We start from the raw sequence: 27,522 nt of genomic DNA, 5'->3' as shown, positions 1-27,522 counted from the left end.
TTGGTCTCTTTTAATTCCCGAGGGGAATGTGGTTCTTTATCTCCTTTATCTCCTGCTTCAGCTGAAAGATCCTTCTGTGAGAGGAAAACAAAACAGTAAATGTGTGGGCTGGAAAATCCCGAACACTGGAGTTACAAAACTCTGCAGAGCTGAGAGGAGCTGCTGCAGTCACAACAGAATCATCTGCAATTTTTAGTGCTACTAGCAAAACCATTAATCATTAAATAATCGTGATGTACATGGTCCAGAATCACATTGTCATCACTCTCTGCATCTAAGTCTGGTTGAAAATGCTTGGAGGTATTGACACAGTTCGTTTCATTGAGGTTACACTTCTGACCCACTTGGTGCTCCACAGCAGCAGAGAGTAGGGGGGGGGGGACAAGTGAGTTTTGCTGCTGCAGGGTGAGCTAGCGGGGCTGATTATTCTGGCTCTCGGGTCAGGTTGTTCCACTCGACTGAAGTGGCAGTGGGGGCGAGGATCATTAGTGTCAACCCAGAGGATCAAAAAGGCTTCCAGCTGACTGAGCAGCAGAGAACGAATGAGGCACAATGGACTGAAGAGACTAATGTCCATTGGTCAGCCTGGGCAAAGATACATTAGTGTAGAGAACTGAAAAAAATATCAAAGATAACATTGGCTGCTTGACACTGGATTTATTTTCTTGATAAAGCCTACTCTAAGGCAACCTCCCACCACGCCAAAAAGATACTTCTGTCATGTTTTGGCACAGTATAGTAAAGTTTAGCAGAGAGGGAAATGCCAGGCAGCCTCCATGTTGGAATTGAAAACCATCAGCCTGCTTTTAATTTAATATGGAACCCATAAAAGTTACTAGGAGGGGATTTTTGTCTATAGGGATCTCCTTTAGTGCCACTAGTGGGTCGAAGTTTTGAATTGAATAGTACTTTTGTAAATGACCGAAATTCTTCAAAACTAGTTTCACTTCCATCAGTTTCAAATCGTCCAACTACAATAGTGAATTGTAGTTGAACATTTTTAACATGTCAGCATTGTGACTGGGAGATTTTTAACATGTCAGCATTGGAACAAAGCTTCAAATATGTATTTTCCTGTTTGGTTTTGATTATGGAGGTTTTTTTTTTTGGGTGCATGCAGTTCTGAAAAAAAAAAAAAAGAATGCAGGACAGTAAACAATTGGTTCTCTGAGCTCTGATATTTCAACTTTGTAATACCTTTGTCAGATTTAGTCAGTTATTACCAGTAAACAATACTCAATGTGCTGTAATAATTTGGCATTTCTAAAAGGCAAACAAAGGAGAATTTCTGGTTACAAATCCCTCAGGTTACTTTATTTCCAATAATAGTTTGACACACATACAGAAACCATCAGTGTTACTATTTTCTTATCCAACATAACCACCACCGTTGTCCATTTTGAAGCCCCTCTCTGGTCACTTCTCCACTTTCCTCTTCTCCACGGCCTTCACTCGGCCCTCCAGGGTGCTCAGCCTGTGCTCCACTGTGCAAGTGTTTTCAGATCCTGAGGTGAGCAGAGTCAACACGACGCATCCCAGCACCAGGCCACCTACTCGCACCGCCGTGGTGTCCGCGCTGGCGGTCTTGTCCGTCACAATCAGTCCGAAAAGCCACAGCGCCAAAACGGTTCTCACCACCCAGAACACCCGCTTTGCCACGCAGAGAAACAAACGGAGAACGATGTTCAGCACCCAGTAGCCAATGAGGGCCAAAAGACCCCATTGGGCGATGGCAGCCACACCCTCTGGAGTGAAGCGGGGCAAAGTCTCCGCAGCTGTGGAGGGAGGAAATCCAGGTTAAGCTTTTTTTTTGTTATGAAGACTGAAGCTGGACAATACCTTTCTGTTACACTGAAAGCTTAAGCAGTAAACACTGACAATGAAAAAAAAAAAAAAGGAGTGGCAGATGAATTCCTTGAGGGAGAGGCAAGTCTGCATATTTTTACTGGCGCACATCTACTCTTACTTTCTGTGAGCTGCACAAACAGGAAGTAAGAAAGTAAAGCATGCGGAGAAGCCTTAAACACATGGAACAGCGTCCAACCCGGTACCCACCATCGAATCCTGTGACCCTGAGGATCTCCGTGACATACACGGCGATGACGTTCAGGCCGCTGGCCGCTCCTTCAGCCAGGAATCGGATCACCATCTCAAAAAACTGCGGCGGAGCGGAGAGACATGTTACTATACAGAGTAACAATGAAGAGAGGCAGCATTCTGATCGTCACATTCACAGTCATGCAGAGAGGACACAGGCGACACAGATGTATGCTCATGACCCTTAAGCACAGTCACATATAATTCATTTTTACACAAGCAGCAAGACTACTTTGTAAAAACTACGATGAAGTCTCTTAAAGCTGCACCTCAAGACAGAAGAAGTCTTGTATTGTTGACTTGGACAAACAGCTGTGCATGCAAGTGACAGCTGGATGGTGCCCCCTCTCTATTCCTGTACTGTCACTGTCACCAACCCCCAAAAACATCTCACAAAACACACATACAGTCAGTGTGTAGCCTTGTCAGGCAAGGTCAAGGGTAGCCCAGTAAGCTGGACAAAGTTTCTTATCTGCACCTGTTGGGCTACACACTGACACACACATGAGAACAGAGCACTATGTCCAAGCAAGAGTCAAGCATCTGTCACTCTGATCACATAATCATTTTTGGTACATTCAGGCTCTGTTTCCAAACTGATGTAACATGAATACGTTAAGTTCGGACTGATCACCTTCAAGATTCTAAAAGAGCGGGAGTTCGGCAACAAACTTGCAGCAAAAGAAGAAAACTCAGCAAAAGTCTCCCACACAACCGGGTGAACTTTTACGACAACTTTCTGTTCGGCTTCCTCTGAGCCGTTGAGGCACATTAAACTATTTATTAACTTCCTGCTGCGATTTAATTTAAGCCTTCCAAACTGACTTAAGCGCTGCATGGTAAATACAAATGTTGCAGAGGGTAGAAATCCAAACAATTTTTCAAGCACTGGATCAGAAAGACAGTTTTTTTTTCCAAGATCCGAAAACTGCACTGATGGCTCACAGGAATTTAACAAGATGATGGAAAGGCTGACAGGCAGCTTATATTAAGAAGAACAGCTCAGTGTGCAGTGTTAATGTTTTTTTTGTTTTTTTTTATTACTTTTGCCCAAAAACTGAATGAAAATTCCTAAATGAATGTCTTTGTTTTAAACTCTCACTAGAACTTACTGCCGGAGTGCATTTCAGTTCTGGGAGATCTTACATAGATTATGTATACACCCTATACTTTGCATCTGCAGCTACCAATTGAGTCAAGTTGAACAACATCTGTCAACTTTCCAGCACTAAAACAGACTCTTATCACTACAAGCTCACATGTTGGACGTTGCTGTGGCCTCTCATGCAAACACCACTGTATAGAACAAACATTTTTTTTTTTTTTAACCACAGCCATGCTCCTACTTGGCACTAACTTTGTGGGGGTGACATGAGCTAGAACAAAGCCACATGAGAGGACTCAGGGCAGGCTAGATGGAGACACCCAGGAGGTTATTTTTTTCTCTTACCATGGCCACCGTATAGACGTTCTCCTCACCCAGAAATGACTCAAGATACAACACTGCACTCTGGGGAAAGGGAGCCACAGCAGGGGTGGAAGCAGGGATACAGAAACGGGTATGGGTGAGGGGAGTGATGCGTGGATATAAGAAGACACGAAATCAGGGCAGAGAAGATGAGGGGATCAGGGGAGAGATTAACAAGTTGAGGTGCATGGGGACGGGAATGTGTGTGAGGGGAGGGGGGGGGGGGGGGGGGTGAGGACATATTGGAGAGAGGTGAGAGGGTTGGAAGTGGAAAATTAGTGATATTGATTGAGAAAACAGTGAAGTTAGACCAAAACAGCCAGAAAAATAGGAAAAGAGAAAAACCACTTCCCGGTGCTTTGACAGAAACGTCAGTGCACTTCCACCCACCTCCCCCCCCCCCCCCCCCCCACATCGTACCTCAGCAACTGATCGGATCACTCCGCTCCCCAGCACGGACTCCGCGTATCGCTGCACCTCCCGACAGGTCCCGGTGATCAGAGTCCCGAGGGTGACGGCCGGTGGGCTCCCCTCGGTCTGCTTAGTCTGCTCGGCTTTAGCTCCAGCCAAAACCACCGCCAACCCGAGCACCAGCAGCAGACGAGCCATGGTGCATCCACCGCGCCCAGACGCACAGAGAGTCATTGTTTGAAATGCGAGAAACGAAAGAAAAATGAAATGTGCTCTAAAAAAAAAAAAAAAAAAAAAAAGAATCTATGTGCACAGGTTAATGCTGCAGGCCAGAGATGGTTCGAGCAGCTTCAACGACTACAGACAGAAAAACCAAAGACTTAAAAATGGCTTCTGTTGAGAGCAGTCAGAGCGGTATCAAAGCAACATGCTGCTTTTCAGGCAGAAAATACAAGACCAGAGTCAGACATAAACTACGGGATGTTCCTGTCCAAATAGCAAATTTTGTTGTTAAAAAAAAAAAACAACCCCCAATGACTCAAAATGGTCTGAGAATTTAATTTTAAACTTTGGCACCGGTCCGCTCCGTCAAGGACACTGCAGCATTAACAGTGTCTATATTTGGTAGGAAACTGTTGAAGGCTTTGATGATCCAATGGCGTGGAGATGATTGTCAAGCAAGACGCACAAGAAAGACGTAAGTGGAAAAAGAGACGGCGCACCAGGGTATCCAAAAGTTATATTCTCTGCGCGTAAAAAAAGCAAAAAAGGTTAAAAATATATATATAAATAGATATATATACTCGGTGGCACTGAGCCGAGCACGAGTCTCCTAAAGCTTCTTATTCAGCCCTGAGCTCCACGCCGATCAACTCCGCTCCTCCTTTTGTATCAGTTTCTATCACACGCTCTGCTGCGATGGATTATATTGCTCAATGTTTAAAAAAAAAAAAAAAAATGCTGCTCTCTTGCATGACGCTCCCTTCCTTCCAGCGTTTCCACCGGCAGTTTCCAGTGTGCAAACACGTCTACATCTTCAGGGAGGGGGGAGGGGGGAAGAGGAAGAGGAGGGAGCTCTGCACACGGACAAACACAGATTTGCACACTGGGGACATTAAGTGTCGTTTGTGTTCTCCACATGAAATGTTATTGAGAGGGTTTGATACATTGTGTTAGATTAAAAAAAAAAAAAAAGTAGCGACACATTCCTCTTAAGATGTCAGTTTAATAACGAGAAGAGCAGAAATTACAAAGCAGTCAGATTTTAGATTTCAGGAAAGTTTGGATAAAAGGCAGCTTTCAAATAAAAAAAATGGAACACTAATGACAAACAGTATGTACAACACATTGACTTAAAACAAACATCCACTACACGTTTTCGTATTGTTCTCATCTTTTATTAGCATGCTGTGCTTTGTAAATTGCCTGTTTTCTCACACACTTTGCACAAGGAAACCACACACTTGGAATGTGATGAATTTGCAGAATCTAGCGTCTCTCGTACTCATACTTCCTGTACCGGTTCTGAAAACAGTAAAGTGTTGGATACTGGATGAAGAAAATGGATTCAGTCACCGGTAATGAATTTATTTCAAAGCGTTAAGTTCAGAGCATCACTGCAGCTCACGGAATATCACACCGATAGTGTCCTGTACACGCAGGAGACGAGGAGTCCCATGTTCAGAGCGGTGAGTCTCCCTCCCCTGAGCGTTTCATACCGCTGCGATCTTTAGCCGATGTAAATGCGGTGGAAGTCGTTCGCTCCGAAGGCGGCGTTGCACTTTGGGCACTTTCTCTGGCGTGTGTCGTAGCGTGTCTTGACGCACTCGAAGCAGAAGACGTGGAAGCACTTTGTCAGAACAGCGTCCTTTACCCGAGAGTTGCAGCATGGGCATGTAAGACGTGCCTGGGGGAGAAAGAAGGTTGGAGAGAGAGAGAGAGAGAGAGAGTGGTTGAACAATAAACTGAGAAGCCCTTTTTTGTTTGTCCTGAGCTGAGTGGTTTGTAAAGAGTGGACACGTGACATGAAGGCTGGATGTAACCCTGGTGTGGCCATGACAGACTCTCGCGACCATGGAGAGTACAGAGAAGAGAAAAACAAACATCCTGAGAGTGAGCAGGTTGTTAGATTTTTAATATGGACACTGACTTCATGGACTACAATTACACTGACATGTGTAGTCCTCACGCAGTTGTTTGGAAGTATTCTAGTGTGTGTTTCTGTTTCATAAAAGTGTGATCACACTGTCCGCAAAGAATAAATATTCCTAATTACAGCATTTCAGGCTGGAGCTTCTTATTTAGTGAGGGGAAAGCTTGACAACACCTTTATCTTTCCCTCAAAAAGAGCAACTGGTTAGATCAAAAATCTGGAGATGGGAGGAAAAAGATAGCCTTGGCCCAAAGCTAGAGAAATCATTACTATGAAATCAAAGTATTTATTTTCTTGTGGGTATTGTGCAGGACTGATTTGTTGTAGGGACTAATAACTTCCTGTGCTGTCCACTTGTTGCACTGACACTGCTCAGAGAAAATAAATAGTCCAGCAAGTCAAACCCTCACTTCTGGTCTTTGTTGTATTCAGTGCAGAAACTGCGAGCTCAAGCTTTAATGTTCATCTAGAAAGTTAAATAAGCACCATTCATAAAAACCTAAATTGTGTTGTCCTATGCAACTTCCAAGCAACAAGGTGGGGGGAGAGGGGGGGGCCTACTTAATAATTCATCTGAGTCTAGATCATACAATAACAGCTGACTCTGAAATGAGTTCTTCTCTTCAGCAGGTTTTAGTGAGCCATTTAAAACAGCTCCAGTAATGCTGATCACTGTGCTTTCGCTAAAGGACGATGAAATAAACTTGCAGGTTATCACTATTTGTAGTTTCACCTTATAATCGTTGATTTCTTCATTTAGGATGTCGTCTCCGTTGCTGATTTTCTCAGCCGGTTTCTTGGCCTTTTCGATCTTTCTCCTGAGTTTGGAGATGTCCTCCTGAAACAAAGTAAACAGCTGTGAGTAAAACAAGTTTACCTTCATCTGTCAACAGACATTATGGATACCCCAAAGCAGGCTAATTTATATAGTAGCTCCCTGTATCTTCACACTGTTGTGTGAAAAGCACAACATAAAACAAACAAGGGTTAGCCTCAACTGAAACTGTAAGTAATGCAAACCGGCAACAGCTCTTTGTCTGACATAAAGTTAGGCATATTCTTTTTACGTTGTGCCTTTACGTGTGTGTTGTTGTTACCTGTGCTCTTCGGGCGTTAAATGACTCTTTCTCTCTGGAGATGCTGTTCTCTACCACCTCCTCTCTGACCAGCTTGAGCCTCTGTTGAACCTGCTCCAGCTGAGTTCGCACCTCCTCTGACAGCGACGCAGAGTCCTGTGCCTGGAGAACCAACAGAGACAGATTAGAAGACATTTCTTCTCATGCTCAGCATCATATACAGGGCAAGTGTGGTCTGTGCAGGTTAATCTGTCGCTGTGGCTCATCACTACAGAACCACGTGTTTACCTTGCGTTTGTTCATGTCTAAGGCTTGTGTTCGCAGTGCCAACTCTCTCTCTGCGGTGCTGATGGTGCCCTGCAGGAGGCGCTCTTTTTCCTCCAGCTTCCGCACCACCTGAAGCTGGGCATCGACCTGAAATCAACGAAAAGTCTGATCATGAACAGAGATAAATTTCAACAAAAATGAAAAAAAATGCTCATACAGCTCATACAACTTTATTTCATTACAAGCTGTTTGTTCAAAACTTCAACTTAAAGGAAAAAAATGTGAGAAAAGATTGTAGGCAGTTTGTGCGAGACAAAAACAGTACACACAAACTCTCGTTATTTCCCATTGCACCTTATGGAGGCTCACCTGAGTTTTTAGAGTGAGCAGCTGGTCTGCCAGCTCCTCCTTCTCCTCTTTCAGGAGCTTGTGGATCTGGTTGGACTTGATCCGCTCGCTCATCAACTTGAAATTTGCATCGTCTTTTTCCCGGAGCTGCTGCATCAGTCGAATGTTCTGTTCCTGCATGTCCTCGAAGGCCTGGCCCGTCACGTCCATCTCGCTCAGGAGCGCGTCCTCCTCCTGCAGGGAGGGGAGGGGAGGGCGACAGTGTGTCAAAGGGCAAAGGAGGGTGTTGTAAGTGCGCTAAATCAAAGGTGACAAGCAACTGTACCTGTTTTGCTATTGAAAGCTTCTTATTGAGAATATCAATCTGCTCCTCCACAGAGCGGATCTTCCTCAGTGCCTCTTCATCTGCCATTTTCTTGCCCTCTCTCCTTTCTCTCTCCTCCAGCTCCCTCAGCCTCTGCCGTAGCTCCTCTCCCTGAAATCAGCACATAATCATCATACATTATCCTGCTTGTGAACACCTGCTTTAATCACTTATGTGAGTAAACCTCTGTGAGCAGGATATCGGTTTTTTTAGAATGCAGTGTGAATGACCACCTCTGACTTGGACTTCTTCTCTGCAGCCATGAGCTGCACTTTGTCCCTCTGCTCCTTCGGTGCTGAGCGGTACATGTCCAGCAGCAGCTTCATCTCCCTCTGAGACTCCTGGGCTTTCCTGCGCAGTGGAGGTCACCATCAAAAAAAAAAAAGAAATCAAACAACACCACCAACAGTAAGAACTCTGCACACATTGTTTTGGAGACAATCAGGACTTTTGCACCCATTTATCAGAGATGTTTTGTTTACACTGGCTGGGTCTACTAATCCGTGTGAGTCATTGCTGCTGATTCATCAGAGAACAGAAGATATCTTTCTTAAGTGTTGTGGTAGGCATTTTTTTGTGATGATAGAACCTGGAGCTGACAGAGAGTAACCATAGCACTAAGAAAAACAAAACAACTCATACTAGGAAATAAACAAGGGGCACTTGTGTTGGCCACTGTGATGCGTGTAGAAAAAGAAAATCTTTAAAAACATTTAGACGTAGGATCAGCCAGTGGTTATAGCCAATATTTTCTTAAAATCAATCTATCCCAAGGTCAAATTAAAATTTGGGATTGACATAACTCATGTTGAAGGGGGGGGGGGGTATTTTTCCCTTTATAATGTATATGCTTTAGTTGATTCAGTATTAATCAAGGTGTTTTTGACCATCTTTGACCTAGCATGACTGAATGCTTGCTGACAAATGGACGACCGTATATATTTAGACCTCCACACATGCCACTCACTTGAGTTCTGCTCTGACAATCTTCAGCTGCTCGATCTCCTTCCTCTTTGATCCTCCAACCACTGACAGGCGCTCCCCGGCCAACTCCTCGGGTTGGCTGCTACTCCCTGGCTTCTCTTTCTCCTCCTTTATCACACCGCCACCGCCGCGTGTCGGCCTCTCCTTTTCCTTCTCCCGCTCTTTCTCCTCCTTCTTCAGAACATCCTTTTCTTTCTTTTCCTCCTTCTCTTTTTTCTCCTCTTTCTCGTCCTCTTTTACGGTTGCTTCTGGTTCTACTCCGGGCTCTGTTTTCACTGAGGCCCCTGCAGATTCAAAATTCAACACAGTGAAAGAGAAGTTGTCAAACAGGACAGTCGTTATATGTCTTCAGATGTTTAAAAACGATTTTAAAGAAAAATATTTGTTTTTCTTTAAAATCTCACAGTATAATCTAACGTTTCATAGAGAGCGAGCTAGGTGTTAGCTACCTGTGCTGCTGGGTGTTGAGGAGCCGTTGTCAGGCTCTGTCTTGATCGCAGGTTCCCCGGAAATGGCTGTGTTTGAAGGCGAGGTCGTCTCATCCTTCACGTCCAGCTCTGTGCTCGACTGAGATTGGAGGATGGCGTTTCCCTTTGAAGCGCGGACCTAAAAAGGCGACAGGTAAACCTTTTGCTGCGTTTCGGCTTGTCTTACAAACCATCACCATGCTAATCTCTTTCTTATGCCTGTGAAAGCGTATGAACAACTTTCTATCTACTGCCGTTTGACTTACTTGATTGAGCTCAGCTTGAGTTTCTCTCAGCCTAATCTTGTATTTCACCACCTCTCCTTTCATCTGCTGGTTGTGTGTTTGCAGCGTGCTGATCAAGTGGCGCATCTCTCTGTTGATGGGACCTGAGAGAGAGAAATGGTTGGAGTGAAACAGAGACAAATAAATTAAACATGAAAGATGGAAAAAAAAAAAAAAAAAAAGGCAAAAGATCAAACAGTTCTGCCACCAAGGAGCTGAAGTGAATCTTAGCTTACAGCTTCTCGGCACAATTCACCCCTTTCACCCCGTTCCTCATTTTGAACCAGCTGACGCACGCTGTAGTTACCTGCTTGCTCATTGGCAGCAAGAGTCTGTTCAAACTCAATGCGCAGCATCTCGTACTCCTTCCTGACCTGAGCCAGAGTGTCCTCCAGCTGAAACACCTCTGTACGAACCTTCCTCTGCAGAGCCACCTCATCATTCTGCACATGGAGGGGATGAGAGTAGGAAGAGGTCACAGATAGACACAAGCCAGGTTTACATCCATATAAAAGAGCATTGTTTTTCAAAAGTTGAAAACATGCGCAATTCAATCCACTAGTGTTAGTTCATCAACATAAGTAGTAGGTGGTGCTCATGCTCCAGTCAGGTGCTTTTTCACCAATGGTAGAAGAAATTGTGTGATATGATGACATGGCTAAAAGCCCCTTAAACTTCCTCAAAAAGAGTAAGAAAAAGTGATGGTAACATTTCAGGTTTGTTGTATGTTACTGTATCTTGTGGAAGGTTACAGTCTCCACACTGCTCCACACACATCTGCTGTTTTCTGATGCCTTGATTTATATGCCAAATCTTTTCAATTGCACGTTGACGGTTCTGCTTTTTCAACCCGGCCACTTTTCCATCTAAGCCAACCCCAATCTTTTGTTAAATACAAATTGAAAATGCTCATGAAAACGTGAATGCAAATGCACCGTCTTGCACACACACAGACACACACACAAACAAACATGCATACAAATACAAAGACTTACCTCCATGTGCTCGAGCTGCCGAAGCCTTGCAGTTCTGGTAGTGTTGAGACGAGCACGCGTCTCATCTAACTGAGCCTTAAGGATCAGAGACTCGTTATAGAGAACAGAAAACTGCGACTGCAGGCAGCGGTACTCTGAAGTCTCTTTTACCATGCTCTCTGCTCGACTCATCAGCTCCGCCTGAAGAAAGAGTAAGGAAAGAAAGAGAAGCAGAGACGGTACAAGGACACAATCAAAACAAAAATGATTATCATGTGGTGATACATAGCAGTAGCTGTAGTAGTACATGTTCCCCCCCACAGTTTCCCTGTGTTGAATGAGTTTAATCATTGCAGTAAATTAAATGCAAAGAGCAAAAGTGCTTTAGCAGCTGAATAAGCAGTTCTTGCTAACATACTTAATTGAACACCCTAATACTTTAATGGATCGTTTTCAAATAAAGGGCAAATCACAAGCCCACCTTCATGCTGTTGTTCTCCTGTTGCACATTCTGCAGGTCCTGCTGGAGCTTCTGCAGCTCGATGAGGCGGTTATCTGCCAGCTCCCTGCTCTCGTCCATCTCACTGTTCATTTCCTCAAACTTAAGAGAAGGTAAAACTGAGTTCAGGCACAGTGGTAGAAAAGCTACAAAATGAAGAATTTGTCAGAGTTTCCCCACTAAACATTTTCTCTTCATCTATCAAAACGTTTCAGTAGAAATCCTACCTTTCTCTTGTTTATAGTGATGGTTCCACAGACGCTGCTTGCCTCTCCACACACTTTGTAGCCTTTACTATTCACCTGGAGCATTAAAGACGGTGTTACTTTAACATGAACAGCAAGACATGTACAAACCCTATTATTGACACAACAAAGAGAGACAATCAGAGGATGAGAGGACATTAACTCACCCTTTCCAGGATCTCGCTCAGGTGTGCATTCAGTCTGTTCTCTCTGCGGCGGATCTTCTCCATGTCCCACTGGAGCTCATCGATCAAAACCTGCAGCTCTCCGACGCGCTGGTCTGCTTTGTTAGCTGCACGACCCAAAGGCCGGGTCTGGACAAGGCGGGAATTTAAACATACTTAATAACTAATAGAAATATCTCTTAGCCCAAATAGTTATCTGATAACTGTTCATGTTGGCTTGAGCTGAGGGCATTCTGCAGTTAACAGTTAATAATGAAAGGAGATTAGATTTGTACCTCGCTTGTCATTTGACTGTACTTTTGCTTGAGGTCCTCTGTCTGCTGCTGCAGCCGCTTGTTCTCCCGGGTCAAGAGGGAGTTCAGATTGGAAGCTACCTGCCACAGGCTGCCCTCTGAAAGACAAGAAACAATTGCATCATAAGGGTGTACACACTAAATTTCATTCTGTCATTAGGCAAAACCATTTGCTGAACCTGTGTCTGTCGGGAAGGTAAGACTGTAGTATGGCCGATTCTTTTTCACCCACGGTTTAACCAGACTTCTCCCTCCCAGACCCACTACTACAACAATTTCTGTGAAGTCAGGTGAGCTGATGTGTGAACACAGCACGGTTAATATTTAGGAAGATTCACTGCAATGCAAGGGGGAAGAGGTAGAGACGTTTATATCATGGGACCTGAGTGCGACCGGTGAGATTGTCTCGCGCGTCTAAGTGAAGATGCTTGCAAGCATGTTCTTTTAGCACTCTTCATTTGACACTTTGAGAATGTTCAATTGATATTTCGGGCAAAAAAATATCACCGTAGCTCCAGGCTCTGTTGCTTCAGCCATCATTTTTAAAAAAGAACCCCGCCTCCTCAGACCCCCTCCCCTCTAACAGAGAAAGCCTACTGCTGCGAGGTGCATATGTAGACAGACAACTAGGGAACATTTCTGGCAAAGCCTATCCAGAAATGTTCTTGAAATACTAGGAATGCATTATGTCAAAAAAGCATTTTTACTGCAATGGCATGTCCTCATCAACTCAAACCTGCTCTCTGTTTCATCTCATCAGCTCCAGAGTCCAGCTCTGTCTTCAGTTTATCCACTGTGCTCCTCAGACATTCATAGATCTCCACCACATGATTGGCCTGCTTCTGGCTGGACTCCACCCTCTCTTGAAGCTCGGCCTCCATCTCTTCGCTGCTGCTACTTGCCAGTGTGGCTAAGAAGGAGTTGGTCGTCTCTCCCGGGTGGCCTGAATGAAAACCAATAACACGGGGGGGGGGGGGGTTTGTAACATGTTAACACGTTACTACTTTCAATTTCACGACCATGCCTCAGTTCCCTCTTTACCTCTGTCCTTTGCCCTCTCCTGGTTGGAGTCGCCATCCGGTTCTGGGGTTTCTGGCTTCAAGCTCCGCCCCTCGCTTGCCAGAGGCTTCTCAGGCTCACTGGTTGATTGGTCATAACGCCTGATTGTTAGTTTGACGTTTTCATCAAACTGATGGGGGGGGGGGAGAACATTTTGACAGTTTTAACTTCCGTAGGAGAGAATATTATTAAACGAGGAAGAAGTCATCGTCATGTTTGCTTCCTTGTGTGAACTCGTTTACCTGGTTCCAGTATCTATTGAGGATCAGCAGACTGGCATCATCAGTAGCCTGGCGCGTCTCCAGTCTCTCAATTCGCTCTCGCAATTCGTCCTCAATCACCTGCAAAACCAAGATAACTTTCTCAGAACAACAGCATGCGTGTACACCTTTTTTTTTTGGTTTATTACAGGCAAGGAAAAACATTTACCTGTCTTAGATCAAGGGATTCTCCCAACTTTCGATTCTTTGCCTGGAGGGCTTTGATGTCTTGCTCCTCCTGTAATTGTTTCAAACAATAAATGCACAGACAGAGAGCAAACAAAACGTGTGGATATTTCATAAACACTAGGGGGGGGGGGGGAATCATAAAGACAGGGCTCACTGAGTTGGACACTCCTCCGAGTTTGATGACCGTCTCTGTCACTGCGGTGCTCCCCCCAGCAGCCGCGCTGACCCCGGGACCTCCATCCTCTCCCTCCCGCTCCCTCCGCTTCTCAGGCGGAGCACCGGACGACGAGGAGGAGGCACTGCCGGGGTCAGCAGGACGCTTCTGTCCCGACATCTTCAGACACCTGAAACAACCAGAGAAACATCGCTGAATGAATGAACTGATGGGGAGACTTTGAATGGTTATGAAGATTCAGTTTAAGGGACGACACACATGTTCGATGTGATATAAATGCAACTAGATTTACCTTAATAATGAGCAGTAAAAAAAACGTAAAACGATTTAAAACGATTTAAAGTCTGAACAAGTTGATTCAACCAGCCGGACGTTAGCCTTTAGCTACCCGCTAGCTTCGCCGGTCGTTAACACACCGGGGGGATAAATCTGACCCAGCAGATGTGTGCGTTTACTTTCACATGTTTTCTCATTTATAAATACTTTGCTAATTCTTACCGCTTCTTATATTAAGGGTTTTATAATGAACTAAATCTGTCTGTGGCTGTTGTTGTTGCAACTCCTTGCCTCACGGAAACGGAAATGTTACCGGTCAGTAAGGAGGGACCGTCTTTGGTTGTCATGGCGACACCTAGCGCCGCGGAGAAGAAACAACACCCGACACGTGCGAGTGCAACCGAGTGCAACTCAGACATCTGTCGGAAACAAAGATTTACTGCTTGGCATCTGTACTCAAAATGCAGGAATCTAACCACAGACGCATCATTTGAGCACAATACAAAAAAAAACCAAAAAAAACATTGGTCTTAGAATTTGAAACAGGGCCCCATCACAAGATGAGCCACAGCATTGCATCACACTGAAGAACAAAGATGAGTCTGTACTTTATGATGCAAATTCAGACAAAAAATTATTAATAAGCAACTGACAAAATAACTATAGTGATTTTTGCCCCTGGACGGTTTATCTGCATGTTTTGTTGCAGCCCCATAAATAGTGTTTGTTGCAGCCTAATTCATGTAGGCTAAATAATTAAACATACATATTGACATTATGTTCTAACCCAAGAAAGTGGAAGACCGTAGCTTAATTAGGACTGCTATTTGTAATAATGCACATGAATGTATTTGATTTATTGAAGGGTCTTCCCCTTCTAGCAAAATTGTTTCATAGTTAGATACTTGTTTACCTGCAATGTTGGATGTATTTTCAACAGGTCCATGGCATGATGATGGCATTGCTTTCGGAAATTGTGACAATTCTCTTGCATCAAACTAGAAACCAACATCCCTCCAATGTTCTTTCTTTGATATAGTTCCCTTATTTTTGCTGGTTAACAAACAAGTCTAAAAAAAACAACAACGTGTTTTCAAGCAGAATGCATACAGATGGAGGACAAAAGCTGTATAAACTGCAGAAATAAGAGGAAAAACAAGGTCCGCCCAATAATCAGCTCCCAATGAACAACTTTATTAAGGGCCTGAATAAAACACTCTGGATCGAAACATTGCCCATTGGGAGTTGAACAGTGTGCTGCTGAGCTTCCTCTTTTTTTCTAACAAACAAGTCTGGGCAACAAATTGCACTTCTGCATCTTTTCACAGTCAGTTCTTGTGTACAAAGAGAGTCACAGACAGAGACTGATCTCTAATCTGCACTACTACAGTGAACATTGCTCATGGTGCAGAGTTCAGCTTGCGTAAAAGCTGACTTGTGATTGTTTGTATGTTGCAGATCGGCAGCCTTTAGGTTCAAATACCCCCAACCTGCTGAGGTCACTCAGGGAAAAGTGAGAGCACTCTACTGTTATCTAGTGCCTGTTGAGTAGATGTGCAGAAAGACGACGATCAGATGGCTGTTTAATTCGTGGGCACATTACACATATGGAATAAGATTACCTACAGTAGGCGACTAATTGATTAAAAACAATATAACAAATGTATCGCAAAGAAAACTGTAACCCTCACACTTAGGCAGCGACAATACAAAAACAAAAAGTACCAATACCAAACATACAGCCACACATGATAAAAGCTGCTTATCATCATGGACAAACTGAACACATGACACAGGCATGATTGTGCTGATGCTGCTTTTTTTTTTTCCAGAGCTAAATAGTGACATTGCAGATATTATTAATCAGAACATAGCATTGACTAAACTTTATGTTCTTACACACATATGAGGAAACACAGACACAAAGGCCCTATCTGATGTAAGTTGCAATTGACACCTTCATGGGGACATAGGAAACAAAGAAACCTGAACTGCGACTGCAGCAGGCCTCTCACTTCACATCTAGTTGTTTTCTCATTTCACGGTGTGATGCAACAGATAATGGTGAGCAGAAAAGGGGCGTGTGCATGTGTATTCTGATTGTTATAACTTTTCAGATAACACACCATGTTCCCTATTTGTTTTCTAACTCATCCGCCCCCGGTCCTGGGCCTAAAGTCCACAATAGAGCATTGAAGCCCGGTACTAACACCGCCCCTGTCTATGTCCCGGACCAATTGTGTAACCGGGGCTGACACACGCCCCGCCACATCACGGGAACCTCCTCCGTGATAAATACAGGATTGTACCAACTCGTCGGCCTTCTCAAACAGTCTACACACTGCCTGGAGGCTGCGTGGCCGTCTGTAATTTCTGTTGCCGTCGCTTGTTTGACACACGATTCCAAAGTAAGTCGTTGAGGTATTTTTTTTTTTTAAATAACTTCTGTGGGTGCTGAAGTCAATTTCTTAAATGCAAAGTGAACTCAACCATGTTGCCTTTGTTTGTGCAACATTTGTCTTCGGATTTCATCATGCGTCCAAGTGTGCGACGATTGAGGCAGCCTAGCCTACAGATGCGTCTGTGTAGTGAGTTACACTGATGAAGTTAGATGTTTCTGCCATAAAGTGGTCTTTATTTGATTTCTAAAATGTTTTTTTTTAAATCGACGTGTGTCCTGCAATAGTTTAAATGTCTGTGGGCGTCTTTTAGTTTGTGCAAATATTTGCAAGGGAACACATCCGCGTTTATGTTAACTTGCCGTTTATGCTCTCGCATGATTTGTGTACAATTAATGCTCGTGACTTGTGAGCCTTCATATGAATCTCAGTGTTTTGGGTTTTCTGCAGAAACTATTGGGAAATCATCATGCAGCAAAAAAAAAAAACTACTGATGAACATCTGAACTAGGGCAGAACTTATCTGTTTGAGGGCCAAAGTACTGTCTGTCATGCAAGCCAAATATTACACAAAGGTGTTTGCAAGAGAAGCAGGAAGTCACAGTGCAAAGGTTCATTGTGTTTGGGGAAAAAAAAAAAAAGGGTAAAGCATCTTCCTCATACCTGTTGCAGTCTTGACATGTTTCTAATCACCTGCGCAATGTTTTGTTTTCTCTTAGGATGACTCATCAGTTCCCATCGCTGTCTCCTGAGCAAAAGAAGGAGCTCTCTGACATTGCTCAGAGGATTGTGGCTCCAGGAAAGGGAATCCTGGCTGCAGATGAATCGACAGGTGAGCCCGACGATCTCCAATATTATTCTGTGGCGAGGGGTCGCGGAGTTTGACACTCGCATGTTTTGCACGCCCTCTTCTTTTTCGTCAAGGAACCATGGCAAAGCGTCTCCAGAACATCAATGTGGAGAACACAGAGGAGAACCGTCGCTTCTTCCGTGACCTCCTGTTCTCCTCTGACCCGTCCATCGCCAACAGTGTGGGCGGCGTCATCTTCTTCCACGAGACACTATACCAGAAATCGGACAGTGGCAAGCTCTTCCCCCAGGTCATCAAGGATAAGGGTATTGTCGTCGGCATCAAGGTGAGGAGTGTGCAAGCCGTGTGCGTCTTAAGCTCAGTTGTTTACCCTTGTTTAGTTAATGACTTTGTTTGCTTTCCTTACATCAGGTGGACAAAGGCACAGCTAGTCTTAATGGAACAGATGGAGAGACGACCACACAAGGTAAATAATCTTTAGCGTCAATTCAAGTACGAGCCTTTTTCAATCCAAATCTACGCTCTTTATTTTCAGTACCATGATTCAAAACGACTGTGGGTGCTAACATTCTATTTTTTTTTTTTTTTTTGACAGGTCTTGATGGCCTCTCAGAGCGCTGTGCTCAGTACAAGAAGGATGGTTGTGACTTTGCCAAGTGGAGGTCCGTGCTGAAGATCTCAGACGGCTGCCCCTCTGCTCTCAGCATTGCAGAAAATGCCAATGTCCTCGCCAGATATGCCAGTATCTGCCAACAGGTGTGTGTGCTTGCCCCCACTCTACAGAAATCACTTGACTGCAGTGTGGTCCAAACTACTGCCTGGGAGTAATTCATCTTACACTTACATTGGTGTTCCCCCAACAGAATGGCCTGGTGCCCATTGTGGAGCCAGAGATCCTCCCTGACGGCGCCCATGACCTGCTGCGCTGCCAGTACGTCACAGAAAAGGTTGGTGTATCCTCTGTGATTCGTACACGTCAGCTTATATTCTGAAATGTTTGTTCTAATAAATCTGCCCCCTCATGTCCAGGTTCTGGCTGCTGTGTACAAGGCTCTCTCTGATCACCATGTGTACCTGGAGGGCACTCTGCTCAAGCCTAACATGGTCACCGCTGGACACTCCTGCACTAAGAAGTACACCCCTCAGGAGGTTGCCATGGCAACAGTGACCGCCCTGAGACGCACTGTCCCAGCTGCTGTTCCCGGTAAGAGACTGAAGGCCTCATCTCTTTTTAACAAACCAGTTTAAGTAAAGGGAGTAGATCTTAAGTCATTTCTGAGTGAGTGACAGCATGCTTGATTCCGTGTCTCCAGGAGTCTGCTTTCTGTCCGGAGGTCAGAGCGAGGAGGAGGCCTCCCTCAACCTGAATGCCATCAACCAGGTGCCCCTCCATCGCCCTTGGAAGCTGACCTTCTCTTATGGCCGTGCACTTCAGGCCTCCACTCTCGCAGCCTGGCAGGGCAAAGCTGCCAACAAAGCAGCTGCACAGGAAACTTTCTGCAACAGGGCCAAGGTAACCTTAGAGAGCGTGAACAGCTACTAAGACTGACCAAAAGACAAAACAATCATGCTTATCAATTTGTACTTACTGACTGTGCTGAAAATGGTTGTTACAATGGCGCTTATCGTGTGTTATTCAGTTTATTACTGACTGTAAATGATTTATTCTAAAAGCCTTTGGTCTCTTCAGTCTTGCACTAATGTGGTTTATCTAACCTGGCTGATCATTAACACTCAGATTTAACTTTGCTCTTACTCTCCCCCTGTTCTCTACAGATCAATGGCCTGGCCTCCAAAGGAGAGTACAAGCCCACAGACTCAGCTGGCCAGGCCTCCATGCAGTCCCTGTACACTGCTAGCTATGTCTATTAAATCATAGGAACCTTTACAAAATGCACACGGACCAAATGTGACTTAAAGAAATGCCTCCGCTGGAATGCCCTCTTCCCTAGACTGCCAACACCAGAGGAAGACTGGTATTGCAATGTTGAACTACTGTTTGTCTACTCTGTCAAATGACTGGAAATAAATTAAGTGACCAAAGTATTATTAGTGTTCTGGCAGCTTTTCTGTTTTCTAACATCAGTGTCTGTAATTTCCTCCAAGCACAGCAGACACAAGTGGCTTTCTTGCTACAGGTTTATTAAAAGCTTTCCTCAAATCCACCTTAAAAACTGTAAAAAACACAACAATTATTAAACAATATAAGCAAACATAAATGTAATAACAGTTAACCAAAAGTAAAATACAAATGAAATCAATTAAATTACCTCGTTGGGTGCATGCTGTTAAGAGAGAATTGAAGTTCAACTTTAATTGGAGTGAGAGTCCATGCTTGTGGTGCTGTTGTGACTCTAGATTCTTGCGAGAGCAGTCCAATGTGACTGTAACGGTAACTTCAGAATAAAACATCACTTGTATTTAATAAAATGAACTAAAACATATAAACAATGTACCAAACTTAAATACAACCGAATTCTTAATTTCTACTTAAAAAAGGTAAACAGCATGGCTCCCTGTGAAGACTTTATTTCTTGCTGTACTGAATAAGGAAAAGTTAAGTAATGCATCAATTAAACTGTGGTTATGGGCATATTGTAGCTGTTTCCTTCACAATGCATTGTTGGACACATTACACATCCTAGCTCATACCTGTATTGCTGCCTAATATCATCTGAGTTCACCTCCACCATCTGCACAACCCTCTGCATGGAGCGGAAGCATTTAAAAGCAGATGTAGCATACAGTATAGGCTATCTGAAGAGCACAAGAACTAGCAGGATTCCAGTATGCTTACATAACACTCGTTGGGAAATTCTTGAGGGACATGAAGACACAGCTCCAACATAGCTACAGTGAACTATGTCTGGGTGGTTTGACATCATGTGCAGACAGTGTGTACCGGGGGGCGCATTTGTGTTAGGAAATGTCATCAGAGTAAAATTTGATCAAATCAATGTTTATTAAGGAAAATAGACATAATATTTAGTGTACCACATAAAGCTAAAAGCAAAAGCAAAATCCTCGTAGTGCACGTCCTGTGACAGCTTGTGCAAGGAGACTATATGTGCAGATTTAACAAACAAACAAAATATGTCAACATCGGCTTCCAACCAAGTTCTTCATGTCACATTCATGTAGATGAACACACTAAACTATAAAGACACACATGAGGCTTTGGAAAATATAAATTAACCTGTCAAAATCTCTAAACCCCAATTGTATTCAAACATTTTTTTAAATGGCGGAGGCTCTAAAACATTCTAAAATATGATGTAGCTATATGTACACATGGCACTCATGGTTATTGAGTTATGGAGAGATATTTGGCACATCTGATAATAGTAATGCAGATAATGTGGATACTGATCAGGCATATTGACAACAAATACTGATACACAATCAAAACATTGACAGTTAAAAAGTGTTTGATTAAAATAACATTTGAATTCAAAATGGAGACATGGGCCTCTGTTCACTTTACCGGTGTTAACTAACAACATTGTTTATCGCTTTAAATTTCAATTCAAATTCAATTAAATTCAAATAACTTTATTTATCCGTTAGGAACTTCATTTGTGTAAAAGAGCATCAGTGCGCATAAAGCTCGACACAAAAAAACAACCAAAAAACACACACATACATTAACATTCAATATTTGACTATTTCCAAAGATAGATATGAGTACCAATAAGCAGTATCTGGTCGCCTGGCAACTAGATTACATATGTGCACATAAGCCTTACTAGAGATATCAGTTGTTACTATGACACTCTAATCAGTGCAAGTAAAATAAAAGTAGTTCAGTATTGCATATTTGAATGTTACACAAACAGAAAATGTAAGCTTAGAACAGAAGAAAAAAAAAAGGCGTGTTTGCTGAGCTATAAGGTTCTGCGTCTGGGTGGTGTAAGGTTAGAATGTTATATGAAGGGACCTGTACAGCTGGCCGTCCAGGGGTGGCATGGCTCCCTGTTAAATCTGATTGGCCACCCAAGGTGCCACCCTAAAATCCTAAACTATGACTGGCTTTTTGCCTTATCAGAGGCGGGACTCATTTTCAAGCCAATCCGGTGGGCTGTGTTACAACAGGCTACTAGTTGCTTTTGGGTCACTTCAGTGTAGTACATTTTCTTTTTGGTTAAACTTTGAATTGTGACTAATTGAGACATCTTTTCAGTCCTCAAAAGAATCAAGCATGGAAGATTTAAATGATGCCTCCTGTTGTGTTTTTTTTTTTTTTTTTTTTTTTAATAAAAAAAAAAAAAAACATACACAGAGCATCTATCATTAATGTTAAAGGCTAGTGGAAGTAAATATCATTAATGGATAACAAAAGTTCACACGCCCCTTTCTGAGTCCATGCGCCATGTGTGCACACCTTCCTGCTGTACAAAACTATGACATTCACACTTACGGGAAAATCTGTTTTAGATTTAACAGAAGAAAAAGACAAAAGATTGTTTTCAGATTGACTGTGTTTCACTCTGTGGTGCTGCCGGGATTCGCTGGACAATAACCTGTTAAAGATATGGACAACAACAAGAAATCAATGTAATGTTAACTGGCACACACATATGGTTTAGGACAAACTTATGATGTTACACAGGACACAAGACTCTTACATTTTCACAAGTTATTTTAGGATTCTGTATATTAAACCACATTTCTGTTTTGAGGCACTCTTTTTTTGGTCAGTTGTAGTGACGTTTGTGTGATTTAGGCTTTTAAAAGGCTTTTTCTGGTTAGTTATGGAACAATACTGGCTACTTTACATTAAAATGTTTTGTTGTTCAGGTAATAGCCCACAAAAATACATAACTGATGATAAGGGATGTCAAAAAGACCACTTCCCTTTAAGAGGTTAAGAACACAATATAGGCTACAGTATAACTATAACTAAATGTCTTTAATGTTTTTCTTCATTGATTGATTTCAGTAGTTGAATCCAGGTTAACAGTATATGAAGTTATTTCTTACCTGAGTGCGTGTGGATTTCAGAGCTGAACGTGCAAAGACACACAGCAAGATGAGAATCACTGACACACACAGGGAGGATGTAAACAATATGCCTTCAATGCCCGAATTCTGCATCTACAGCAAAAGAAAGTCAAAGAAAAGGTTATTCATGCATTGTTTCAACTTCCGTGCCTTTCATTTAGTTTAAAATAAATGCTTGAACTCACCACTCTGTAAAGATCCCAATGATCATATCTACTATAATAGTAGGATCTGAAGTGAAGGTAGCTTAAATGAGAAAGGCAGAATATCCTGTAGCCACAGGAGACTACAATTCCCAGAATGGAAACCACATACATCGCCAAACACGCTGTCACCTGTCAGAGAAATCATCTTTTAAGTGAGTAATTTAGAAAGAAAGAGATGGACAGTGAATAAAGGGAGTTAAACTGGAAACTAGCACCACAATATACCTACCGTCTTCTTGGATGGATGTACCTCAGTGTAGATGGACAGACTTCCACTGACAAGAAACTTACAAAACAACAAACAAAGAAAAAACATTACCAGTAGTAAGCAATTTGGACGGCTGCTATTGTTAATATTGATCACATGATGTTTCTCAGTGATTCTTTGATAAAGGATTGTAGTACAGAATACCGATTCGACAGTCGAAATGGCCTAGTAATGAAGCGTGTTTGCTTCTTTACCATATGATAAGATTCATGCAACTCTTCATTTATGTATGAGGTGAGCTTTCTCCCAGCAGCCAGTTAGCTTAGCCTAGCATAAAAACTGTGAAAAGGGTAGGCTACAAGTCAACCTATCTCTGAAAAACAAAACAAAAACCTATTTAAGCATCTGTACAAATTTTGCTTGGGTTATTTGTACAAAACATTTAATATCTACATTGAAACTCAATTCATTGAAAAGTTTATTTGCTAGAATTTTTCTTTGCAAGGATGATTTCCAGACAACTAGTTAACCTACTTCAGGAAGTAGCCTAACGATTTATAGCCAAGAAATAGTCCAGCTCACATTGTAGCCTATACGGGCCAGTCTTCCGAACTGGTTCAAAGTCAGGTTGGAAATATTTTGAAATTTCTTAAAGTTTTATTCCCAAATTTCTTTCCCTATATATATTGTTCCATATCTGAAATACACATATCTAGTAAAATAATCGTCAAATTTGATATTGTATTTTTAGACTGTTTTGGAATGTTTTTCCTCTCCCCAAATTTGTCACTACCGAAACATAGTAATAAACTATGATAAAAACAATATTATGTTAACCTGTTAGTATTATGTGTACTTACCTTATGTAAAGATTATTTTTTACATTTTTTTATTGAAGGTTTTCACAATAGAATCATAAAAATGTTTTTTTTAAACTAATTTCAATTTTTTAAATTCTTCAAAATGTGCAACCTTTCTTTCTAAAATGTAAAATACTGATCAGATTGAGTTCAGAGTTAATGATTTATGAGATGGAACATACAGTTAACCAATCAGTATCATAACATTTTAGTTGATAACTCAATATATATTTATTTTTGTAAAAACAACCAGTGTTTCGGTAGTGACCAGTATGCTCTTTGTAGTGTTTCATCATATTCCCTCAACCTTATTGCGTAATATTAACTCAATAATAACATGTCTGATGTTGGGAATATTACAAGCATGTCTGTTTAGTGGTCAATAAAATAATTTATTTTTGAAGAAAAATGTTCATCCATGACCATATAGTACAAATATTACTTATCAATTGCTTATTTGCTGTAAATAGATGATTGAAATGATGATACTTATAGAAACTCACTGATTCTAAGACTTTGGAACACATTTATTTCAAAATGATGAGATTTATCTACTTTACCATTCCATTTTGTCACTACCGAAATTATAATGTCACTACCGAACCATACTGAACTTGATATGTTTCGGTAGTGACAATTCTACCTATTTTTGAGCATAATTAAAGAATGCTAGCAAGCACATGGCTAGCGAACACACCTTTGAAGAGGTGTGCTGTGCACCCATAGAAACATAATAATTTGCATAAAACCCCAAAAGGTTTACATAATTGAAGAGAATGTGTGTTCGGTAGTGACCATTTTTAAAGTTACACACTGAATTTTAGACTTTGCAACATATTTATTAAAAAAATTATGGGATTTAGCTGCTTATCATGCAGCCATGGGCGACAGGAATGCAATGTCACTTCCTGGTCAAAAATTCAGGGGTGTGGCTTAAATCTAGGCTCAGCCAAGCCCCTGAAACGCTTGTGTTTCAGTAGTGACATGAAAACAAGGGACATGATTTTTTGAGCGTAGTTTTTGAATTTTAAAATTAAATCCACAATAAATCTAAGTCTTTCAACCTTTGTTTAAACTTAATCATAAAGATCTTTTAAATTACACCATTGAAACAAATCTAAAAAAATGTTTGAAGTGGTATTTACATAAATTGAAATTTAGGGGTCAGGATTGGGGACAGCTACTTCTCAATAGAAAGTACCCTATAAATTATATTTTTGTATTTATTTAGCTTATCACTATCTCATTTAATGCCCTGGGTTTAAATAGATCATGATATAATCTCAGTAAATATCCATGTCTGAATACTTAATTGTTTTTTTAAACCTTTTTTTTGTAATGGGACTGCACTTTGAACTAATTCGGTAGAATGCCCCATACACCATTTTTTTCCTTACATTTAGTAATTTTACTTATTAAACAACCAGGGTATAATGTAGCTGTGAGTAAACTTTAGAGCTGTTTATTTTGATACCTTGAGATTAAGCCTGGCTAGCTAGCTCTTCCCATGTTCTGAGGCAACATGCTATAAAGCTGCAGACTGCAGGCTACAGACATGAGATTAGTGTCAATTTTGTCAAGGAGCTGAATGAATGTATTCCCCATCCACCTTTACTGTGAGTTTTAAGGGGTTTAAGGCACTTTTCTGATACACCATAATCATGTAGACGGGTACTTTTAAGTAGGCTATAGGAGCCTATCAAGCACAGTATTTAACCATATTCAGCATATCAAGCTGCTAACCAGCCTTTTAGTTGTATACCAGAAGCCCCTGCCAGAAGGGAATGTAGATCCTGCCAGAATTGTAGATCTCATTCTCAGTGGCCAGATTGAATCCCATCAGCAGCTCTGCACAGCCAAAGATCACAATGACGATCTGAGAAGGAAAAGAGGAAGGGTAGATTAAAGTAACTACATTACAATAGTATGGTGTTGCTTTTGGGGCTTACTTCTTTCTCTATGCAGTTAATTACAACTTAAGAAACTGGATTTCATGCTACGTTACCCCAAGACTTTTGGGCTCGTTTTTAATGAAGCGATGCAGAGGCTTGCTGGACATCAGCACCGTGTTGTTGGCATCCTGTTTCACATCCTTTCCTGTTGCTCTCTCTCTAGTTGAGTCAGTGGACTCCATTGTCAGCAGCGTACAGTCTGTGTTGGTTGTGGGAGGGGAAAACAAGAATTAATCAAATCAGAACCCCTCAACAGCACAGATTGCACTTTGACACTCCACTAGGCAGATATAAAGAGAATAACTGCAGCTTCATTTCAAAACCAGTCTCAAACAATATACCAGTTATTCACAAAAACATGAAGTGACGCACCTTGTTTTGGTTTTCATGCAGAGAAGCCGAGTGGTAATGGGAAGGCGAGACTGTGTGTGGACAGAGGAAGTGGGGAAATTTGAGTTTTGCCTTTTTTTCATTAGGGGGAGGAGCTGATGTGTTTGTTTGCAGACTGTTCCTCAGTACAAGACTCAAACAGTGAGCAAGACTTGTAAAAATCCCAGTAAAAGGACGAAACATCCTCATCATCACAAATCAGTGCAATGACTAAACCTATTCTGGAAACAGATTGAGATATAAATCATCTCTACATAAAAAAGTCTTGTTAACTTACTTTGAGGCAGACAGACACCTCTGGCTCTAAATGTGTCTGCATGGTATGAATGAGGGCAATTTTGACAAGTATTTGCTGTTTTTTGTATTTTCTTATGCAGTGGTGGTTCTAGACCTTTTTACTGAGGGGCCAGTTGTTTTGTCAGAGGGGAACATTAAACCCAGGGGAAAAATAGACAAAGATGATCGCTTTAAAAAAATATATATTATGCCAAATAATAGCACACATCATTAAATACCACAACATAAAATATCATGATTTCAGTAATTAATAATAGATTGTGAGTCCGGTTGTTGAGTCAAATACTGTGTAAAGTGTTATTAGGGTGGGCTCTTCCTTTAGGAGGGGTGGCCACAGGGGGGACCAAGCTCAGTGTTACAGGGGCACTGGCCCCTGTTGGCCCCTGCCTAGAACCGCCCATGTTCTCATGTATTATAATTATGTATCTTAAATACAGTTTGAATGTATGGCTGTTTTTCAGAAACTTTCTTAACTGTGCTGCAGCCTGCCTCGGCCAGCTGCTCTTGAACAATAGACTCCGAAAATGTGGTTTACAATGTTACAATTTAATTTAATCAGATGCTTTTGTCGATAGGGACGTACACCTGATAGGTAGTAAAACACAAGCAGGGATCTAGAAAGGAAGAAAACAACGGCAGATAGTGCCAACAAACATTCTTAAGTCAGACTGGACACAGGTGCTGACACTCTGCAGAGGCAGTCTGTAAAAAGTACATTTAAAAAACCATCATCATCAATAACTCCCCTGAGTCTTTACTTTTTCTATAAAGGTGATTTAGGGCCCTGTTGTGAAGGTACCAGGCACCTTTCATTGGCAGAGCACAGTGTAGAGTGTACACCTGGATGAGTGAGTTCAGGTAAGGAGGAGGTGTTTGGGTTAGTGAGCAGCATGCTTTAGACAGGAGCAGTATGACATGAGGGCTGTTAATCTGTGAATTACTCCTGATATACAAAGGAGTATAGATAGATTTAAATGAGCCCGACATATTCCAGATGCAACATTTAAGCAATGAACACATTAAAGCATCGAAAATTACCACCAAATAATTTATATTATTATAAAATGAGCCATTCTTAACAGTGAAAACTTTTACTTGTGATACTTGAGTATATTTTGTACTTTAACTCAAGTAAAAATGACCTTAAGGAAGCCTTTACCTTTTAGTGTTGTAATATTTAACTGAAGCGTTTCACTTCCTCCACTGTGTCTTAACGAGGGAGGGATGAATGGGATTAGTAACTTACTACTTACTTACTATGATACTACATAGCGATCACTACCATCAGGGTGTGAATGTGTGGGTGTGACATGCGGTGTAAAAGC

At 42.0% G+C, this 27,522-nt stretch overlaps 4 protein-coding genes across 7 annotated transcripts; 1 reads left to right on the top strand and 3 right to left on the bottom strand.

Annotated features, from left to right (window-relative positions):
* Positions 1-1,285: 1,285 nt before the first annotated feature.
* si:dkey-74k8.3 (voltage-gated monoatomic cation channel TMEM109) lies at positions 1,286-4,973 on the bottom strand. Of its 2 annotated transcripts, XM_061047940.1 has the most exons (4): positions 3,986-4,973; positions 3,548-3,607; positions 2,056-2,158; positions 1,286-1,775 (listed from the first exon to the last, which is right to left on the bottom strand). In XM_061047940.1, exons 1-4 carry the CDS (start codon positions 4,208-4,210, stop codon positions 1,417-1,419), a joined length of 747 nt encoding a protein of 248 aa, XP_060903923.1. In that variant the 5' UTR covers positions 4,211-4,973; the 3' UTR covers positions 1,286-1,416. The 2 variants fall into 2 exon arrangements, with proteins under 2 accessions (XP_060903923.1, XP_060903924.1); XM_061047941.1 differs by lacking the exon at positions 3,548-3,607 and having other exon boundaries at positions 3,986-4,966.
* A 212-nt stretch (positions 4,974-5,185) lies between these two features.
* rnf20 (ring finger protein 20, E3 ubiquitin protein ligase) lies at positions 5,186-14,412 on the bottom strand. 3 transcript variants are annotated; one of them, XM_061047937.1, is made up of 22 exons: positions 14,296-14,412; positions 13,777-13,966; positions 13,603-13,671; positions 13,416-13,514; positions 13,156-13,303; positions 12,845-13,057; positions 12,097-12,212; positions 11,804-11,950; positions 11,619-11,693; positions 11,374-11,493; positions 10,914-11,093; positions 10,226-10,361; positions 9,901-10,022; positions 9,617-9,773; positions 9,151-9,451; positions 8,417-8,534; positions 8,145-8,294; positions 7,841-8,053; positions 7,493-7,618; positions 7,226-7,366; positions 6,862-6,966; positions 5,186-5,882 (listed from the first exon to the last, which is right to left on the bottom strand). In XM_061047937.1, exons 2-22 carry the CDS (start codon positions 13,954-13,956, stop codon positions 5,706-5,708), a joined length of 3,093 nt encoding a protein of 1,030 aa, XP_060903920.1. In that variant the 5' UTR covers positions 13,957-13,966; positions 14,296-14,412; the 3' UTR covers positions 5,186-5,705. The 3 variants fall into 3 exon arrangements, with proteins under 3 accessions (XP_060903920.1, XP_060903922.1, XP_060903921.1); XM_061047939.1 differs by having other exon boundaries at positions 12,851-13,057; positions 14,296-14,411; XM_061047938.1 differs by having other exon boundaries at positions 14,090-14,379.
* Positions 14,413-17,149: 2,737 nt separating this feature from the next.
* Positions 17,150-19,329, top strand: aldob (aldolase b, fructose-bisphosphate). The gene is made up of 8 exons (XM_061047934.1): positions 17,150-17,304; positions 17,397-17,608; positions 17,695-17,749; positions 17,879-18,039; positions 18,147-18,230; positions 18,313-18,487; positions 18,597-18,796; positions 19,060-19,329. The coding sequence occupies exons 1-8, from the start codon at positions 17,193-17,195 to the stop codon at positions 19,153-19,155; spliced, it is 1,095 nt and encodes a 364-aa protein (XP_060903917.1). The 5' UTR covers positions 17,150-17,192; the 3' UTR covers positions 19,156-19,329.
* A 2,213-nt stretch (positions 19,330-21,542) lies between these two features.
* Positions 21,543-25,964, bottom strand: LOC132981843 (B-lymphocyte antigen CD20-like). Its single transcript, XM_061047935.1, has 7 exons — positions 25,883-25,964; positions 25,564-25,709; positions 25,321-25,434; positions 22,720-22,776; positions 22,470-22,619; positions 22,264-22,377; positions 21,543-21,803 (listed from the first exon to the last, which is right to left on the bottom strand). The coding sequence occupies exons 2-7, from the start codon at positions 25,690-25,692 to the stop codon at positions 21,750-21,752; spliced, it is 618 nt and encodes a 205-aa protein (XP_060903918.1). The 5' UTR covers positions 25,693-25,709; positions 25,883-25,964; the 3' UTR covers positions 21,543-21,749.
* Positions 25,965-27,522: the final 1,558 nt, after the last annotated feature.

The sequence above is a fragment of the Labrus mixtus genome, chromosome 10 (genome assembly GCF_963584025.1).
Source record: "Labrus mixtus chromosome 10, fLabMix1.1, whole genome shotgun sequence".
Lineage (NCBI taxonomy): Eukaryota > Metazoa > Chordata > Actinopteri > Labriformes > Labridae > Labrus > Labrus mixtus.
Note: the sequence above shows the minus strand (reverse complement) of the source record. Positions and strands in the feature narration are given on the sequence as shown.

Excerpts from the sequence above, each read along its gene's own strand:
- si:dkey-74k8.3 (XM_061047940.1), bottom strand. The coding sequence starts at position 4,210 with ATGACTCTCTGTGCGTCTGGGCGCGGTGGATGCACCATGGCTCGTCTG. Across the intron at positions 3,608-3,985 it reads TGATCCGATCAGTTGCTGAG|AGTGCAGTGTTGTATCTTGA; the intron begins GTACGATGTGGG and ends CCCTTTCCCCAG. Across the intron at positions 1,776-2,055 it reads CAGGGTCACAGGATTCGATG|CTGCGGAGACTTTGCCCCGC; the intron begins GTGGGTACCGGG and ends CTCCCTCCACAG.
- rnf20 (XM_061047937.1), bottom strand. The coding sequence starts at position 13,956 with ATGTCGGGACAGAAGCGTCCTGCTGACCCCGGCAGTGCCTCCTCCTCG. Across the intron at positions 11,494-11,618 it reads TCACTATAAACAAGAGAAAG|TTTGAGGAAATGAACAGTGA; the intron begins GTAGGATTTCTA and ends CCTTCTCTTAAG. Across the intron at positions 10,362-10,913 it reads GGCAGCTCGAGCACATGGAG|AATGATGAGGTGGCTCTGCA; the intron begins GTAAGTCTTTGT and ends CTCCATGTGCAG.
- aldob (XM_061047934.1), top strand. The coding sequence starts at position 17,193 with ATGACTCATCAGTTCCCATCGCTGTCTCCTGAGCAAAAGAAGGAGCTC. Across the intron at positions 18,040-18,146 it reads ATGCCAGTATCTGCCAACAG|AATGGCCTGGTGCCCATTGT; the intron begins GTGTGTGTGCTT and ends TTCCCCCAACAG. Across the intron at positions 18,488-18,596 it reads TGTCCCAGCTGCTGTTCCCG|GAGTCTGCTTTCTGTCCGGA; the intron begins GTAAGAGACTGA and ends CCGTGTCTCCAG.
- LOC132981843 (XM_061047935.1), bottom strand. The coding sequence starts at position 25,692 with ATGGAGTCCACTGACTCAACTAGAGAGAGAGCAACAGGAAAGGATGTG. Across the intron at positions 22,777-25,320 it reads CCTTCTGGCAGGGGCTTCTG|TTTCTTGTCAGTGGAAGTCT; the intron begins GTATACAACTAA and ends TTGTTTTGTAAG. Across the intron at positions 22,378-22,469 it reads ATTGGGATCTTTACAGAGTG|ATGCAGAATTCGGGCATTGA; the intron begins GTGAGTTCAAGC and ends CTTTTGCTGTAG.